General features: G+C 40.0%; 1 protein-coding gene across 3 annotated transcripts in view; it reads right to left on the bottom strand.

The window, feature by feature from the left end:
* Positions 1–2,408: 2,408 nt before the first annotated feature.
* The window catches only part of LRRC28 (leucine rich repeat containing 28), a 154,391-nt gene continuing 139,991 nt past the window's right edge, over positions 2,409–16,808 (bottom strand). For all 3 annotated transcript variants that reach the window (XM_045448764.1, XM_045448766.1, XM_045448765.1), the window contains one exon: positions 2,409–2,724. In XM_045448764.1, the coding sequence (XP_045304720.1) occupies positions 2,652–2,724 (73 nt within the window). In that variant the 3' untranslated portion in view covers positions 2,409–2,651. The remainder of the gene's footprint in view (positions 2,725–16,808) is intronic.

The following is a 16,808-nucleotide window of genomic DNA, read 5'->3' as shown; positions in this document are numbered from 1 at the left end:
GCAAGGATTTTGGTATGATCACAATTAGGCATTTTGAAGAACACTGATAGGATAAGCCACTTAAAATGGACTCCCTTTGCACTAGGTCATAAGAAGGCCTCTGCCCAACAGGGTACCCTAGATTTAAAAATTTACCATTAACCACATATCAGATTGCTGAGGTAAACTTCCCTGAACAGACTGCATTTTTCAAGTAAGTCACTTTTCTTTTTTGCATTATTATAATTGTATCAAGTATCTACCTAGTATAACTATTGCTTAAGAAAACACATATACTGTAGAATAACCGTAGAATTTTCTGCAAAGCTCTGGACTCAATTCAAATACATAGCATATGGGCAAATTTTCTCCAGTCTGCAACATTCCTTTATAGTATCAAAGGGTTAAGAATGACATCAGTGAATCCAGCACAAAAATTTTCATGATGAAAAGCACCATGGAGGCCAGATTGTAAATTCCATTGCTCATCAATTAAACTAGGTGCTGCACCGGGGATTAAGATTGAGACTGCCCTAGAAGGTTGTCTGCCTAGCCTACTGCTGCTATTGAAAGCGCACTGTTCACAATGGCAACAGAGAGGAGGCTTGGATTGTAAGTGTCTTCGTCAAATTTCAAACAACTTAAGACAAAGGTATTACATATCCTTAACTCAACGAGAAACCTGAATATCAGGTTAGCACATTTCCCGGCTCCATTTGAAGACACAGGATTATAGAGGGTGACACCGAAAGATGCTGCGATGTATTTACCGTCGCTTATGATAGAGGCAGCAGCCACTTAGGCTTGAATCACATTTGTGAAGTTTCATGCCACATTTTTTAGCTGCCAACTTATGTACATGTAGGGGTTACGCTAAAGCTTCAATTATTCCAGAGGATGAAAGAAGTGTTATATTTTGATACAGATCTTCAGTTCCTATTATACTAAAAGCCTTTGAAATGTGAAGGCTGAACAGGCCAACTTATGAAAGGGACAAGAGGAAGTAGGAACAGTGGAAATGCAGTTGGAACGCACGGGAATGTTCTGTCTTCACCATTCTACGTGGATAGTCTGCTTTCCGGGCAGCAGGTGGTGTGACTGTGAAAAGATCACACATTCGTCAGGAACCGTGTAGGATTTTTAGCACTGTTAGAGCCTAGCATTACAGATTTAGGGCAGCTAATAAGATTCCAGAAACCAAGTTTTTGACAAGTCTGAAATTTTTTGAAAATAATTTTCCTACCAAGGAAATCTTGGTTGTTCCCCTTTTAGTTCTGTGTTAGAGAAGACTCTGTATAATTAAAATTAAAAAAGAATCGCTTCGCAGCAACCAGATGAACATCTGGCAGCAAAGCAACATAAAAATGCTATCCTTTCAAAGGAAGAGCAAGTATGTGGCTCCTCCATTAAGAGCATTTCTTCTGTCAGAATATAATCTCACAGACTTGCCATGTATGGTCTTTTTTTTAAAAGTCCAAGGCTGAATTTGGACTTGCTTTTCCTGTATTTTCTCAGTGGTATCTGGACAATAGCGTGTTAAGTACAGAAGAAATCTAGGGCCAAAACGAAGATAATCTAACACACCAGGTACTGAACAAATGTGCACAGGTTGTGCTTAGAATCACTTTGCTAAAAACCGGGAATAGGAATTTTCCACATGTAACGAAAATATTTCAAAGTCAATATAAATTTAATCCTAAATCCATCTAACAAGTAACCATGGAGGACCTATTTTGATGTGTTTTATCTCCCCCTTTCTCATTAGCCAGTAAATGTTTACGTCTAGAAAGAAGAGAACATCTTTTGAAGCCTCAATTATTCCTCAGACTCTTCTCATATTAAAAAAAAACAAAAAACCAAAAAACTTCTTAGGAAATAAAAAATTTCAAAAATCATTTTTCTCTAAATAGTCTTTCAAAATATGAGGGTATTTCATTTGTGATGTACATTTTTAGGTTTAAAAACCTTCACAAAAGTCTCTTAATGTGTTGCAAGACTTATAAACAGGGTTGTAACTTTCCAGAGGGTGTATGCTGGGACCCTGGCAGGGCCTTTACTGGAGTCTAAACTTCGCTGCCAACTCAGGCACTTCCCCCTCCATCCCCAGCCCCCCCAGTCCCCCCCCCCCGCTCCCCACCCCCTCCGCCGCCCAATATTCAATATTCTGGAGGCCATTGGAGTTTGCTGGACTCCGGTAAAGACCTGGGAGAATAATCTGTGGGGAAATAATCCTCTGGGTAAAGAAAGAGAGGAGATTAAAAGTATCCTTGAAGGTATATGTGTTCAAAAGTTAATTTGGCTGTATTATCAAATCAGAGAGTTCTTCAGGGAACTGAAACTTGCTTTGAGGATTTGGGGAGGCACATCACACTACATAGTTTGCTTATGAGACATACTCACATAAAAAGAAAAACACAGAAGACAAGGGGTCCTTAATTTGGGGGAGGATCTATTCCAACTTGGGGTGGGGGAAGGGTGAAGGCATTTCAGCTCTGAGCTCAATTGGGACATTTCCAGAGAGTTCTTGCAGTCCCCCGCATTTGACAGGACAGGATGTGAGGGCCTGTTCCGCCAGGCTGGACCGTCCCGTCCCTCTGCCATACAAACAGTGTGCGATACACAGGCAACTGCAGTGTCAAGCTGGCAAAACTCCTGAGGCTCTCGAGTGTTTATCAACTCAGTAGGTCAAATGTCTGCAGACACTGGGCGGAGCAGCAGTAAGCCACAAAACTAACTGTTGTCCTCCTGGAAGGGGAAAAAAGGGAGAGAACACTGTGAGTTCCAGATGAAAGTCTCAGGATTCTTTCCATGAGAGGCAGTCTTTTTCTTGGTTAAAGTAAAGGATTAGGCACGGCCCCCCAAAAGTACACAACAGAAATGTAAATTTCCTTTTAAAATTGAGCACTGGAATCAGGTGAGGTATGCGCGTGCTCATTCTCTTACCAGTTTTCAAATGACATAATATCCCCCAACTTAGCAGCTGAGGGAAAAGAAGCTTTTTCCATGTTACGGTCTGAATTCTGCTTCTGAGGGCCAACAAAACAGTAACAGAATTTGAAATGCGTTATTAAAAATCACGTAACAGGGGCGCCTGGGTGGCACAGTCGGTTAAGCGTCCGACTTCAGCCAGGTCACGATCTCGCGGTCCGGGAGTTCGAGCCCCGCGTCGGGCTCTGGGCTGATGGCTCAGAGCCTGGAGCCTGTTTCCGATTCTGTGTCTCCCTCTCTGTCTGCCCCTCCCCCGTTCATGCTCTGTCTCTCTCTGTCCCAAAAATAAATAAACGTTGAAAAAAAAAATTAAAAAAAAAAATCACGTAACAGAAAACATCACCAAATTTCGCTAGAACGCTTAATATTGAAGAACTTGTAAGAATGTGATTTTAAGGACTTTATCCCACAAATGTATTCACACAGATTGTTTGTAGAGGTAATTTCAGAATCTGAGTTAGAGAGTTTGGGGGTCTTCTTCCCACAAAGCAGAGGAATCCCATCTCAAACTCCCATCGGCACCTTTCCACACGGAGTCACGAGCCCTCTGACCCACTCTGGACCTCTCCAGCTATGAGAGGCCTGCTTTTCCCACCAGAAGTGCTATCCTCCTGTGAGGAGAGAATAATTTACTGTTGTTTCCACAGGATCCCCTGTGTTGACTGTCTTCTGGGTCTCTACCCTTTAATCCAGGCTTTGCCTTTCTCTGTAGCCCACGAAGGTCATATCTCCAGACCTTGTCACCGAAGCTGCCTGATGGCTGGTTTTTGACTAGATTAGGCCAGTGGAGGCATAGCAGGAGGATTTAGGGCCGTTGAATATTTCTTTCTTTACTTCTTTTTAAAAGCCTAGTTAATTGAGGTATATTAACAAACATATAATAAAATTTACCTGTTTTAAGTATACAGTTGAATGAGATTTGAAAACTAAACAATTAGTTAACTAACACCAAAATCAAGATATATTTATCTCCGGAAATTCCTTGTCTTCATTTGCAGCTGAGAGCCACCCCCTTCCTCAACCTGCTCCCCACCAAGTCTCTGGCAACCACCGGTCATTTTGTTTCTCTGTGGGTTTTTGATTCATTTTCCCCTGGGCTCTGACAGTCTTCCAAAAGAAGCTTTGCTACCATTTCATCTTCATTGATTAATACCTCCAAGGCAAAGCTAGACCCACCTCTGTAGATTCTTTTGTCTTATATTTCTGGATCAATCCTGGATTCCCTTACCAACTGGCTGCCAGCTAGGTTTGGCTGATGGGAGGATAGAGCTCCCCTTCTTGTATGGCTCCGGTAACACTTCAACACTCTGCCGGGCAGCACCAACTCTGCCTCAGCTTTCACTTCCTGCTTGCAAGGAGCCTCAAAATCAGCCAGAGGGGAGAGCTCAGGGCCTTCCCGGGTCTTTCCTGAGCATGTTCACATCCCTATGCATGCATGTGGCCATACAGACTTCCAGGAATTTGTTAGTGCTTTTTAAATAAAGCCCCCACAGAAACCTTATTCCCTCGACTTCCCTTTTTCACTTTGTGGTTAGTCTATCGTTGGCCCCATACTGCCTCAGGCAGCTGTGACGGTTAAGCAGTTGCCTGTAATTGGCTTGACAGCTTTTGATAAACACTCTCAGAGAAGAGGCTTTTTGCATTGGTGGGCTCTGAGATCAAATAAAGATAGCCTGGCAAGTGGGGTCTATCAGTGAACCACCAAGTAGGACAGTGACAATGCTCTGGCATTGGACCTTTGAAGAAGCTCCTTGTACCCCTTTCCAGTTGCTGCTAGAATATTGGTTTTACCTATGATTGCAGATTCTTGATTTTCAAGGTTATAAGTTACAAGATAGGGTTATGATGGGTTATTATATTGCAAAGGTCTATGTTCTTACTGAGCATCAGTTGCTTTTCTTAAGTAAATAATAATCAGATTTAAGCCTTTTGTTAATTTCCAGAGTTCTGAAAATTTTGATTGTGACCATTTTTGCCAGTTACCTTTTTGCTTTTGTGGAAAGGTTGGGTATTTGTACCCCACTCCATCTACCTGTCTGACTAGAGCTTCTATTGGGCAGCCCCTCTGTTGGCTTCGGTTCTCAGCAGCCTCTAGATCCCCTAGTCCTTCAGGCCGAAGGATAAGATGGCAAAGCTTCCTACTGTTCTAAGTTTCCAGGTGCTTTATCATCCTTCTGGGTGCTCTGAACCCTGCTTCAGCTCCTGCAAATAGGCCTTCTCCATTCACTTCTCTCCAAAATCCCAGCTAATGTGTGTGTTCTAGCCAGTTCCCCAACCGATTTAGTAAGTGTTACAAGGAGGGGTGTAAGGAAATAGTCCATCCAGGTGGAATTCTGAAATTGAGTTGGTAAGTGCATGTAGGGCGTTCTTGCTAGGGAAAAATGGGGTACTGCTAAAGTGCAGTATGGTTTGACATCATGAGTACTCAAAGTATCACTTAAACAGACTGCCAAGGGAGGGTAAGGCACTGGGAAGTCAATGGCTGAGGCCCTTGATTGCTATGGCATCACAGTGAATTCAGAGATTGTGGAGCAAGATGGCTTCCTCCGACTGCTAAAGAGATTATCACTCAGGGGCCCTCATCTCCATTCCTACTCCCAATTAAGCTTCGTGCCTTGAAGTCTCCACTCAAGGCATAGGGGGAGAATCTACATTTCTGCAGTGGTCCTAAAGGAGTTCTTATTCCATGAAACTATAGGAGGGGCACGTCTGAAGCCTGAATGTACAGGTTGCAAAGTCACCATGCCAGGTACAAGTACATTTATGTGGAGTCTCTTAAGGTAAAGGTACTGGCTGGGAAGGGGTAGGACCCTGACACTTGAAATGGAAACCTCTGTAGAGACACAAAGCTAAGGACCTTGAACCTCTGATATCTCTAAACATTTCTTCACATCAGAAACAGCCTTTTTTACCTTCTAAGACAATGAGCATTTCCTTCCATAAAAAATATGGCACTGACTTCATCTGGGGTAGTTACCTAAAAAGGAAGTACCTATTCTCTTCAGGACCCACTACCATCAATGGTCACTGTCTTTAGGGCCATAAGGGGTGTCAAATCCCAGCACGATCCAGAAAATTAATTGCAAGGCCTGCTACTGGGAAAGAGAACGTACATGAAGAAGTTGCAGGATCTTGCCAAAGTTTATGAGCAGGAACCTGGACAGCAAGCATGTAAATGGATTCTAAGTAAATCAGCCAGCAGGACTAAATCTAAGGTTGGATCAGGCCAATGAGGGTGTTCACATATGCCTCAGGATTTAACGTGTTAGCCTGAGCCCCTGTAATGGGTGACAAAAGTTCTGAGTCATTACTTGATTTCGGCTCAGGTCATGGTGTCGCCGTTCATGGGTTCGAGCCCTGCATTGGCTCCACACTGACAGGGTGGAACCTTCTTCTGATTCCCTCTCTCCATCTCTCTCTGCCCCTCCCCAGCTCATGCTCGCACTCTCTCTCAAAAATAAATAAACCTTGGGGCGCCTGGGTGGCGCAGTCGGTTAAGCATCCGACTTCAGCCAGGTCACGATCTCGCGGCCCGTGAGATCGAGCCCTGCGTCGGGCTCTGGGCTGATGGCTCAGAGCCTGGAGCCTGTTTCCGATTCTGTGTCTCCCTCTCTCTGCCCCTCCCCCATTCATGCTCTGTCTCTCTCTGTCCCAAAAATAAATAAACGTTGAAAAAAAAAAATTAAAAAATAAATAAATAAATAAATAAACCTTAAAAAAAAAAAAGAAGTTCTGAGTCAGTAATGCCTATAGTCAAGGAGACAGGGTGGAAACCCACTGCACAGTCTGGAGGGAAGAGATCGTAGGTTTAGAGAAACGGGAACTCTAAAGTGGATCCCATGTGGTGCCCCTTGCTCAGCCACCTCCTGAAAACCTGTGGGAGCGCCAGAAGGCATTCCTTTCACCAAGACATTACAGTTTGTATTGATGAGGGGAATACAAACTGGAAGTAGCAAGCACACGTGATACTTAATATGACACATGTACTAGAGGTGAGACAGAAATCCTCCAGGAGGTCAGGTGTCTACTGCATTGGTAAAGTTTCAGAAGAGTTACATCTGGAACTGCACTATGAAGAAACAGATACTCCCTGTGGGTCCCTTTGGATTTTAGTGACAAAATATATTTGGTTGGGGACTTTTGTTTCTGCCAAGATAGAACAGTCCAGTCCTTCTGGATCCATCCTCTTACAATTAAAGCACAACAAACTGTCCATAACACAACAAACAAGCATAGGAAGACTCTAAAAGATAGACTGAAGGTAGACAGTCTATGGACCTTGGGACTTGAGGGGCAACATGGCAGCAGTGGGTTTCCTAGGTTTTCTTACTGCTTCCCATATAGCTAGATAGGATGCTCGTAGAAACCCAGAACCACCAACAGGCATAGGTTTAAAAAAAAAAAAATGCCAAGAAAAGCTTGTTCCCCCTAGCCAAAGGACTGGGGCAGAGAAATCTACAGAGGAAGAAAGTAAGTGGTTGCTTCATGCTGGGTATGGGGGAGTACAGAGGTGACAGCCGAAAGGTACAAGGTTTCTTGTAGGACAAGAAAAATGTTCTAAAACTGACTGTGGTGCTAGCTGCACATATCCATGAATATAGTAAAATCCACACTGAATTGTACACTTTAAATAGGCGAATTGTATGATATGTGAATCAAATCATTAGTCTTAAAAATAACAGCACTGAAAGGAGAAATAGACAAATCCACAATTAGAGGGGATACTTCACCATCTTGCTTTCAGCAAATGACAGAGCTACTAGGCAGACAATCAGCAAAAGTACAGAAAAACCAAACAACTCAACTGACCAAAGAATCTAATTGAGGTATATAGAACATTCCACCCAAAAACAGAATACTCTCCCCTTCCACCACCAAATGTCCATGGATAGACAGTATCCTTAACTATAAAACACACCTCAACAAATTTGAAAATAACTGTAATGTACAGAGGACACATGTAGTTTCATCTCTGGTAAGTAGCCTAGAAGTCGTCACTCCTAGGCATACAAGAACAAGCTGAATAAACTGAAAACCAACAACTTTTCTTCTGGCCACCAGGGGACTGAGGGTGTAGGGTAAAGAGCAACCTCAGAGTCTGGAGAGATGGATGAATCTGCAGAGTCACACCTGGAGTTGCTCGCCTGGACAGAAGACATTAGAACTTCTGGAGGCTGAGCGCAGGCTAGCCTGAGAATCATATAATGCTGGAGCTGCAATCTTAGGAGTGTCACACATATTCTTGGGTTTTACCTACAGAAATTCTATAGGCTGTCATAGTAAAAATTAAAAAAAAAAAATCCCCTTGTAACTCAGTCAAGAGCAGGAAAGAAGTAGTTTTCATGTGTCACACCCAGAACATCGTCCAGAACAAAGGACTGCTTTCCAGAGGAAAAGGGTTTACCAGAACCTTATCCTAGCTTGGGAAGGGCACTGTTGCCATTCCAGCCCCCTCTAGCCTGCCCATACCACCTCAGTGGAAAAAACAAGCTATGAGACATAAGAAAAACTTGTTAAAGTCATAGCCTAGAAATACAGGCCCACTATAATACTTAGATATAATCATAAAACTTCAGAACACTTTCCTCTCTCACACCATACCACCAGAGTAACTGGTTTCCAGCATAAGAATAGGGGCCCTGGGTGGCTTAGTTGGTTGAGCAACTGACTCTTGACTTCAGCTCAGGTCATGATCCCAGGGTCGTGGGATTGAGCCCTGTGTCAGAGCTGAGCTCCATGCTCAGTGTGGAGCCTGCTTGAGATTCTTGCTCTCTCCCTCTGCCCCTCTCCCTGAATCGTACTCGCTCTCTCAAATAAATTTAAAAAAAAATTAAAAAGAACAGTGGATTACAGATAAAACAGCTGCAAGATGCTGACTCTCTTAAGAGTACACAGGGAAGTCCAATGTCAAGTTAGGAGACTAAAACAAGGAAACTAGGAATTTGAATTTGAAGCCTCTGACGCCTACAACCATAGCAAATATTAGACACAGCCCAACTCCCAGCCAGATTAACATAAAATCTCACGCTAAATGCCTACTTACCTCAGTTCTTTTTTACCTAATAGAATATGTCTGACAAAAAATTAGAAGACATAAGGCAAGAAAAAGCACATGTTGAAGAGACAAACAGAACATCAGAACCAGAGCCAGATATGACAAAGATGTTGGAATTTTCAGACAGAGAATTTTAAAAAATAGAAAAGAAAATCTAAGATCTGTGGGACAATTTCTAAAGGTGCAATATATGCATAATTAGAATACCAGAAGGAGAAGGAGAGAAAGGTAAAGAAATATTTGAAGTGATAATGGTTAAGAAGTTTACAAAATTAGTAACAGATCCAGTAGTGTAAGAGCACCAAGCAGGATAAATATCAAAAACAGAACAAAACAACCCCCAAAAGACACACAGGCATATCATACTCAAACTAGAAAAAAAGAATAAGAAAATTTTCAAAAGAGCCAGAGTGGGAAAAAACTCTTACCTATAGAAGAACAAGCATATGAACTACAGGGGACATATTAGAAAGCATGCAAGCAAGAAAAGAGCGGAGGAAAATATTTAGTGTGCTCAAGGAAAAAAAAAATCACTGACTTAGAATTCTATACCCAGTAAAATCATCCTTCAAAAGTAAAGGAGAATAAAGATTTTTTCAGACAAACTGATAACTGAGGAAAATTCATTGCCAGTAGGAAAACAACAGAACTCAGATCTAAATAAAAACAGGAAGGCTGCTGGAGAAGGCATGAATAAAGGTAAAGTAAAATAGTTTTCTAATTTTCAATTGAACTAAAGTATAACTTGCTTAAAGTAATGAGGGTAGCAATGTAGTGTGCGACTACAACAGATGGATATTGACACGTAGGGCAGCAATTCTGTAAGGGATGACAGGGAGGAATGTGGGATATTCTGTCACAAGATACCTTTATTACACATTGAGTAATATAGAGTCATTTGAAGATGGACTTAAATTAGTGAAAAAAATACATATTGTAAACTCTAAGGAAACCATTACACATTTTGAAAAAGGACTATAATGGGTATGCTAATAGAGGAGATAAAATAGAATCATGTAAAATGCTCAATTAAAACCAGAGCAGGCAGAAAAAGAGGGAGGAAAAGAAATAAGAATGTAAAAAATAGAAAATAATTATAAACACAGTAGATATTAATCTAACTAAATCAATAATCACTTTAAATTTAAATCACCTAAATATACCAATTAAAAGAGACTCTATAAGCAAATGAAAAAACTAGGCCCAAATATATAATGTGTACAAAAAACCCACTTTAAACATACAGAGGCAGACAGGTTAAGGGTAAAGGGATGGGAAAAGATAAAGCATGTTAATACCTGTATCAATTTCAGATGACGTGGACTTCAATTCAGGACAAAGAAAAGTGTCAGACATAAGGAGGGGCATGACATCATGATACAGGTGTTAATTCTCCAAAAAGACATAACGATGTAAAATGTGTATGAACCTAATAACAGAGCATCAAAACATGTAAGGCACAAAATGATAGAAGTGTAAGAAACAGACAAATCCACTATTAGAGCTCTTTAAGTAGTTGATAGATCCAGAAAACAGAACATCAGAGAGAATACAGTTGTTAGTTATCATTAATCAACTGGACCTAATTGACACTTACAGATACTCCATCCAACAACAGAAAAATACACATTCATACTCACTCATCTCAAGCTCATGTGTAATATTATTCAAGACAAACCACATTCTAGGACATAAAACTGCACCATAAAAAAATTTAAAGGAAGAGAAATCAAACAAACTTTGGTCTCAGACCACAACTGGAAATTAAACTAGAAATCAGTAACAGAAAGCCAGATGGAAAATCCCCAGATATTTGAAATTTTAAAAATTAAATTCTAAATAATACATGGGTGGAAGAACAGGTCTCTAAAGAAATTAAAATATTTTGTAGTGGGGGAGCATGGGTGGCTCAGTAGGTTAAACGTGTGACTCTTGTTTTTGGCTCAGGTTATGGCTTGTGGGTTTGAGACCCATGTCAGAATTCTCTCTCCCTTTCTCTGCCCCTCCTCTGCTTGCTCACGTGCGCTCTCTCTCAAAATAAATAAACCTAAAAAAATATTTTGAACTGAGTGAAAATGAAATACAACTTATCAAAAAGTTGTGGGAAGCAGCAGAAGCAGTATTAAAGGGAAGCTCACAGCACACTAAACACATGTATTAGAAAAGAAGAAAGCTCTAAAATCAATAACCTGAGCTTCCATCAGGAAGTCATAGAATGAAGAACAATTTATTGAGGAAGATATAAAGAAATGGAAAAACATTCTGTGCTCATGGATTGGAAGAATAAATATTGTTAAAATGTCAATATTACCCAAAGCTATCTACACATTCAATGCAATCCCAATCAAAATTGCACCAGCATTCTTCTTGAAGCTAGAACAAGCAATCCTAAAATTTGTATGGAACCACAAAAGACCCTGAATAGCCAAAGTAATATTGAAGAAGAAGACGACCAAAGCGGGAGGCATCACAATCCCAGACTTTAGCCTCTACTACAAAGCTGCAGTCATCAAGACAGCATGGTATTGGCATAAAAACAGACACATAGACCAATGGAATAGAATAGAGGCTCCAGAATTGGACCCACAAAAGTATGGCCAACTAATCTTTGACAAAGCAGGAAAGAGTATCCAATGGAAAAAAGACAGTCTTTTTAACAAATGGTTCAGGGAGAACTGGACAGCAACATGCAGAAGAATGAAACTAGACCTCTTTCTTACACCATTCACAAAAATAAACTCAAAATGGAAAAAGGACCTGAATGCGAGACAGGAAACCATCAAAACCCTAGAGGAGAAAGCAGGAAAAAACCTCTCTGACCTCAGCCGCAGCAATTTCTTACTTGACACATCTCCAAAGGCAAGGGAATTAAAAGCAAAAATGAACTATTGGGACCTCATGAAGATAAAAAGCTTCTGCACTGCAAAGGAAACAATCAACAAAACTAAAAGGCAACCGACGGAATGGGAAAAGATATTTGCAAATGATATATCGGACAAAGGGCTAGTATCCAAATTCTATAAAGAACTCACCAAACTCCACACCCAAAAAACAAATAATCCAGTGAAGAACTGGGCAGAAAACATGAATAGACACTTGTCTAAAGAAGACATCCAGATGGCCAACAGGCACATGAAAAGATGCTCAACGTCACTCCTCATCAGGGAAATACAAATCAAAACCACATTGAGATATCACCTCACGCCAGTCAGAGTGGCTAAAATGAACAAATCAGGAGACTATAGATGCTGGTGAGGATGTGGAGAAACGGGAACGCTCTTGTACTGTTGGTGGGAATGCAAACTGGTGCAGCCGCTCTGGAAAACAGTGTGGAGGTTCCTCAAAAAATTAAAAATAGATCTACCATATGACCCAGCAATAGCACTGCTAGGAATTTACCCAAGGGATACAGGAGTGCTGATGCGTAGGGGCACTTGTACCCCAATGTTTACAGCAGCACTTTCAACAATAGCCAAATTATGGAAAGAGCCTAAATGTCCATCAACTGATGAATGAAGAAATTGTGGTTTATGTACACAATCGAATATTACGTGGCAATGAGAAACAATGAAATGTGGCCTTTTGTAGCAACGTGGATGGAACTGGAGAGTGTTATGCTAAGTGCACTAAGTCATACAGAGAAAGACAGATACCATATGTTTTCACTCATATGTGGATCCTGAGAAACTTAACAGAAAACCATGGGGGAGGGGAAGGGAAAAAAAAAAAAAAAGGTTAGAGAGGGAGGGAGCCAAACCATAAGAGACTCTTCAAAACTGAGAATAAACTGAGGGTTGATGGGGGGTGGGAGGGAGGGGAGGGTGGGTGATGGGCATTGAGGAGGGCACCTGTTGGGATGAGCACTGGGTGTTGTATAGAAACCAATTTGACAATAAATTTCATATTAAAAAAATAAAATAAAAATCCTAAAAAAAGAACAATTTATGAAGAACAATCTAAAGTAAGTAAAAATCACAGAGCATGTTCTCTATCCAAATGGAATCAAATTAGAAATCCATAACGGAAAGACAACAGGAAGATTTCCAAATGTGGATATAAAAGAACACAGTTCTTTGACCTTCCTTGACCTATGGGTCAAATGACTACTTTCCCATGGATTAAAGAGGCAATCTCAAATAGAAACTTACATGAACTGAATGAAAATGAAAAGACAACATATCAAAAATTTTGAGGCATGGGAAAGCAGTGCTGAGAGAGAAATGTATGGTACGTAATGCTTATGTTAAAAAGGAAAGTTCTCAAATCAATGATCTGAGATTCTACTCCAATCCCATCCCCCAAAGGCAAAGTAAACCCAAAGCAAGCAGAATGAAGCAATAATAAATCAGTGAAATCCACAATTTCACTAGGATTAAGAAGATCAATAAAATTGATACATCTTTAGCAAGACTAACAAAGATAGACAAAAGGCTCTCTTAATATAAAAAATGAAACAGGGGCGCCTGGGTGGCGCAGTCGGTTAAGCGTCTGACTTCAGCCAGGTCACGATCTCGCGGTCCGTGAGTTCGAGCCCCGCGTCGGGCTCTGGGCTGATGGCTCAGAGCCTGGAGCCTGTTTCCGATTCTGTGTCTCCCTCTCTCTCTGCCCCTCCCCCGTTCATGCTCTGTCTCTCTCTGTCCCAAAAATAAATAAACGTTAAAAAAAAAAGTTAAAAAAAAAAAAAAGAAATGAAACAGGTGTTATCAATACAAATCCTGAAGCCATTAAAAAGATGAGAATATTATGAACCATTTCATAGTCATAAATTTGTATGCTGAGAGTAGATGGATTCCTTGAAAACTACAAACTACCAACACTCAACCAAGATGAAATAGCCAACCTGAAAAGGACTGTAACTATTAAAAATTGACTTCGTAATTAAAAAAAAAAAAGAAATCTCCAGGTCCAGACAATTTCACTGGAGAATTCTATCAAACATTTAAAGAAGAGCTAAGAGGAATTTTTACAGTCTCTTGCAGAAAAACAGAAAAGGAAGAACACTTCCCAACTCATTTTATAAGGCCAGTAATTACTCTGACTCTAAAGCCAGAGAGTTTAAAACCAGAAAACTATAGACCATCTCTCTCATGAATACAGATAGAAAAATCTTCAACAAAGTATTAAACTAATACAGAAAAGTATAGAAAGAGCTATACACCATTGTCAGGTGGGGGTTATTCTGGGTATGTAAGGTTGGTTTAATATTTGAAAATCAATTTCATCGATCATGTCAGCAGGTGAATGAAAAAAAAATTGTATATCAATGGACTCAGAAAAAAGCATTTGAAAAATCTCCACTAATGATAAAAAGCCTCAGCAAACAGGAATAGAGGGGATCTTTCTCAATCTGATAATTAGAATCTACAAAAAACCTACTGCTAACTTCATACTCTATAAGGGATGTGTACTTTCAACACCTTAATCAACACAGTACTTGAAGTTTTAACCACTGCAGTAAGGCAAGAAAAAGAAATAAAAGGCATAGAGAATGGAAGGTGGAGAAATAAAACTATTTCTACTTTCAGATGACATGATTGTCTACATAGAAAACACCAAAGCATCTACAAAATGTACTCCTAGACCTTTAAGCAAGTTCAGCAATGCTGCAGGCACATAAGACTGAAATACAAAAATGAATCACATTTCCACATACTAACAATGAACACATGGAAAGTGGAATTTAAAAGTATAATATCATTTATAGTCACATAAAGAAAGTGGGACACTTGGGTATAAATTTAACAAAACATTTAAGGACTTCTATGCTGCAAGTTATTAAATATTGATGAAAGAAATAAAAGACTACTTAAAAAAATGGAAAGACACAGTATTCACACACCGGAAGACTCAGCATCGCAAAGATGTTTAATTCTCTCCAAGTTGATCTATAGATTGAATGCAATTCTTTTCAAAATCCAGCACAAGGGTTTTTTTTTTTTTTTTTTAGACAAAGATAAGCTTTTTCTAAAATTTATATGGAAATGCAGAGGCCCTAGAAGAATTAACAGAATTTTGAAAAAGAATAACGAGGTAGAAGTATCACTTTATCTGATATTAAGGGCTAATATATAACTACAGAATCAACACAGTTTGGCATTGACTGAGAGACAGACACAGATCAATGGAAAAGAGAACATCCTTATGACCCTGGGGTAGGTAAAGATTTCTTAGGACATAAAAAGCACTAACTATAAAATTAAAATGGATTGGGGCGCCTGGGTGGCGCAGTCGGTTAAGCGTCCGACTTCAGCCAGGTCACGATCTCGCGGTCCGTGAGTTCGAGCCCTACGTCGGGCTCTGGAGCCTGGAGCCTGTTTCCGATTCTGTGTCTCCCTCTCTCTCTGCCCCTCCCCCGTTCATGCTCTGTCTCTCTCTGTCCCAAAAATAAATAAACGTTGAAAAAAAAATTAAAAAAAAAAAAAATTAAAATGGATAAATTTGACTCCATCAAAACCAAAACCTTCTGCTTTGCAAATTACACTCATATGAAAATGAAAGGCAAGCATCACTTTCGAGATTTTCTTAATTCAGGAAACTATATAAATTTTAAGTCATTGGATACTTTGTATTACCTTAACTAAAAAAAAAAATTAAAGTTGGTTAGAACCCTACTTCAGATAATTTGCTTCACACACACCAGCATGTATACATGTATATAAATCACAATTGAAATGAAACTCAGACACAAAATGATCTTAAGTATGATAAGTGGATTTTTGAGGATCAGCTAACTAAACTTAACTCTTCTGACTTTTAAAAAAAATAATTATGCTACATGAAAATCATTCATAGAAACAATTTCAGGCCGCTGGATTTTTTTTAAAATTTTTTTTTTCAACGTTTATTTATTTTTGGGACAGAGAGAGACAGAGCATGAATGGGGGAGGGGCAGAGAGAGAGGGAGACACAGAATCGGAAACAGGCTCCAGGCTCTGAGCCATCAGCCCAGAGCCTGACGCGGGGCTGGAACTCACGGACCGCGAGATCGTGACCTGGACCGCGAGATCGTGACCTGGCTGAAGTCGGACGCTTAACCGACTGCGCCACCCAGGCGCCCCTCATGCCGCTGGATTTTTAAAAATAAAGGCTCTAAGCAAAAAAATCCAACTCCATAAAAATGTGTTTTGTTGTTGTTTTGTTGTTTTTTACTTACTGAAGCATAATGCCCACTGATCATTATTAACTCCTTATGATGCTCAAGGGTGGAGTGGGTAACCTGGAGGTGCCATAGTTGTGCTACAAAAAATCCAACTGTGTGGACTTATGACTTGTGGGAGATTCTAACAACATATTGTATCTGCTTGTTGCATTAATGATCTAAGTTGTTACAAGTACACCAAATCTACTGCCTTAAGAATGGATTTGTGCTGGTTTGATCCTTTAAAATTCCTAAACTGTGGCACCAGGGATGTGACAGTTTTAGGGGAGAAATTCTGAGCTAAGCAATAAACTCTATAGTTAGGAAAAGGAGGTTAGTACATTCTACAAAGAACATCAGACATGACATTTGTTGCTTTAGAATCTCTTATTTATAGGCAAGACAGGAGAAAGAGCATTTCAGCTTAGTTTTAAAATACAGAAATACACTATTCTTAAAAAAAAAAATCACAATGTGGTTGGCACATTCTGGAGCCCCCAAAAAAACATAAGAAATATGGTATCTTCTTTGCAAACGTGTTTCCTGATTAGAAACAAAAAGCAAAAAGCATATCCTTGACTCATACAGAAATTCAAGCCAGAAGAAAAACAATATTTATTAGACGGAGTTGATCAGATGACATCCCAA

The sequence above is a fragment of the Leopardus geoffroyi genome, chromosome B3 (assembly GCF_018350155.1).
Source record: "Leopardus geoffroyi isolate Oge1 chromosome B3, O.geoffroyi_Oge1_pat1.0, whole genome shotgun sequence".
NCBI classification, from domain to species: Eukaryota; Metazoa; Chordata; class Mammalia; order Carnivora; family Felidae; genus Leopardus; species Leopardus geoffroyi.
The sequence above is the reverse complement of the archived record's forward strand: the minus strand, read 5'-3'. Positions and strand labels throughout refer to the sequence as shown.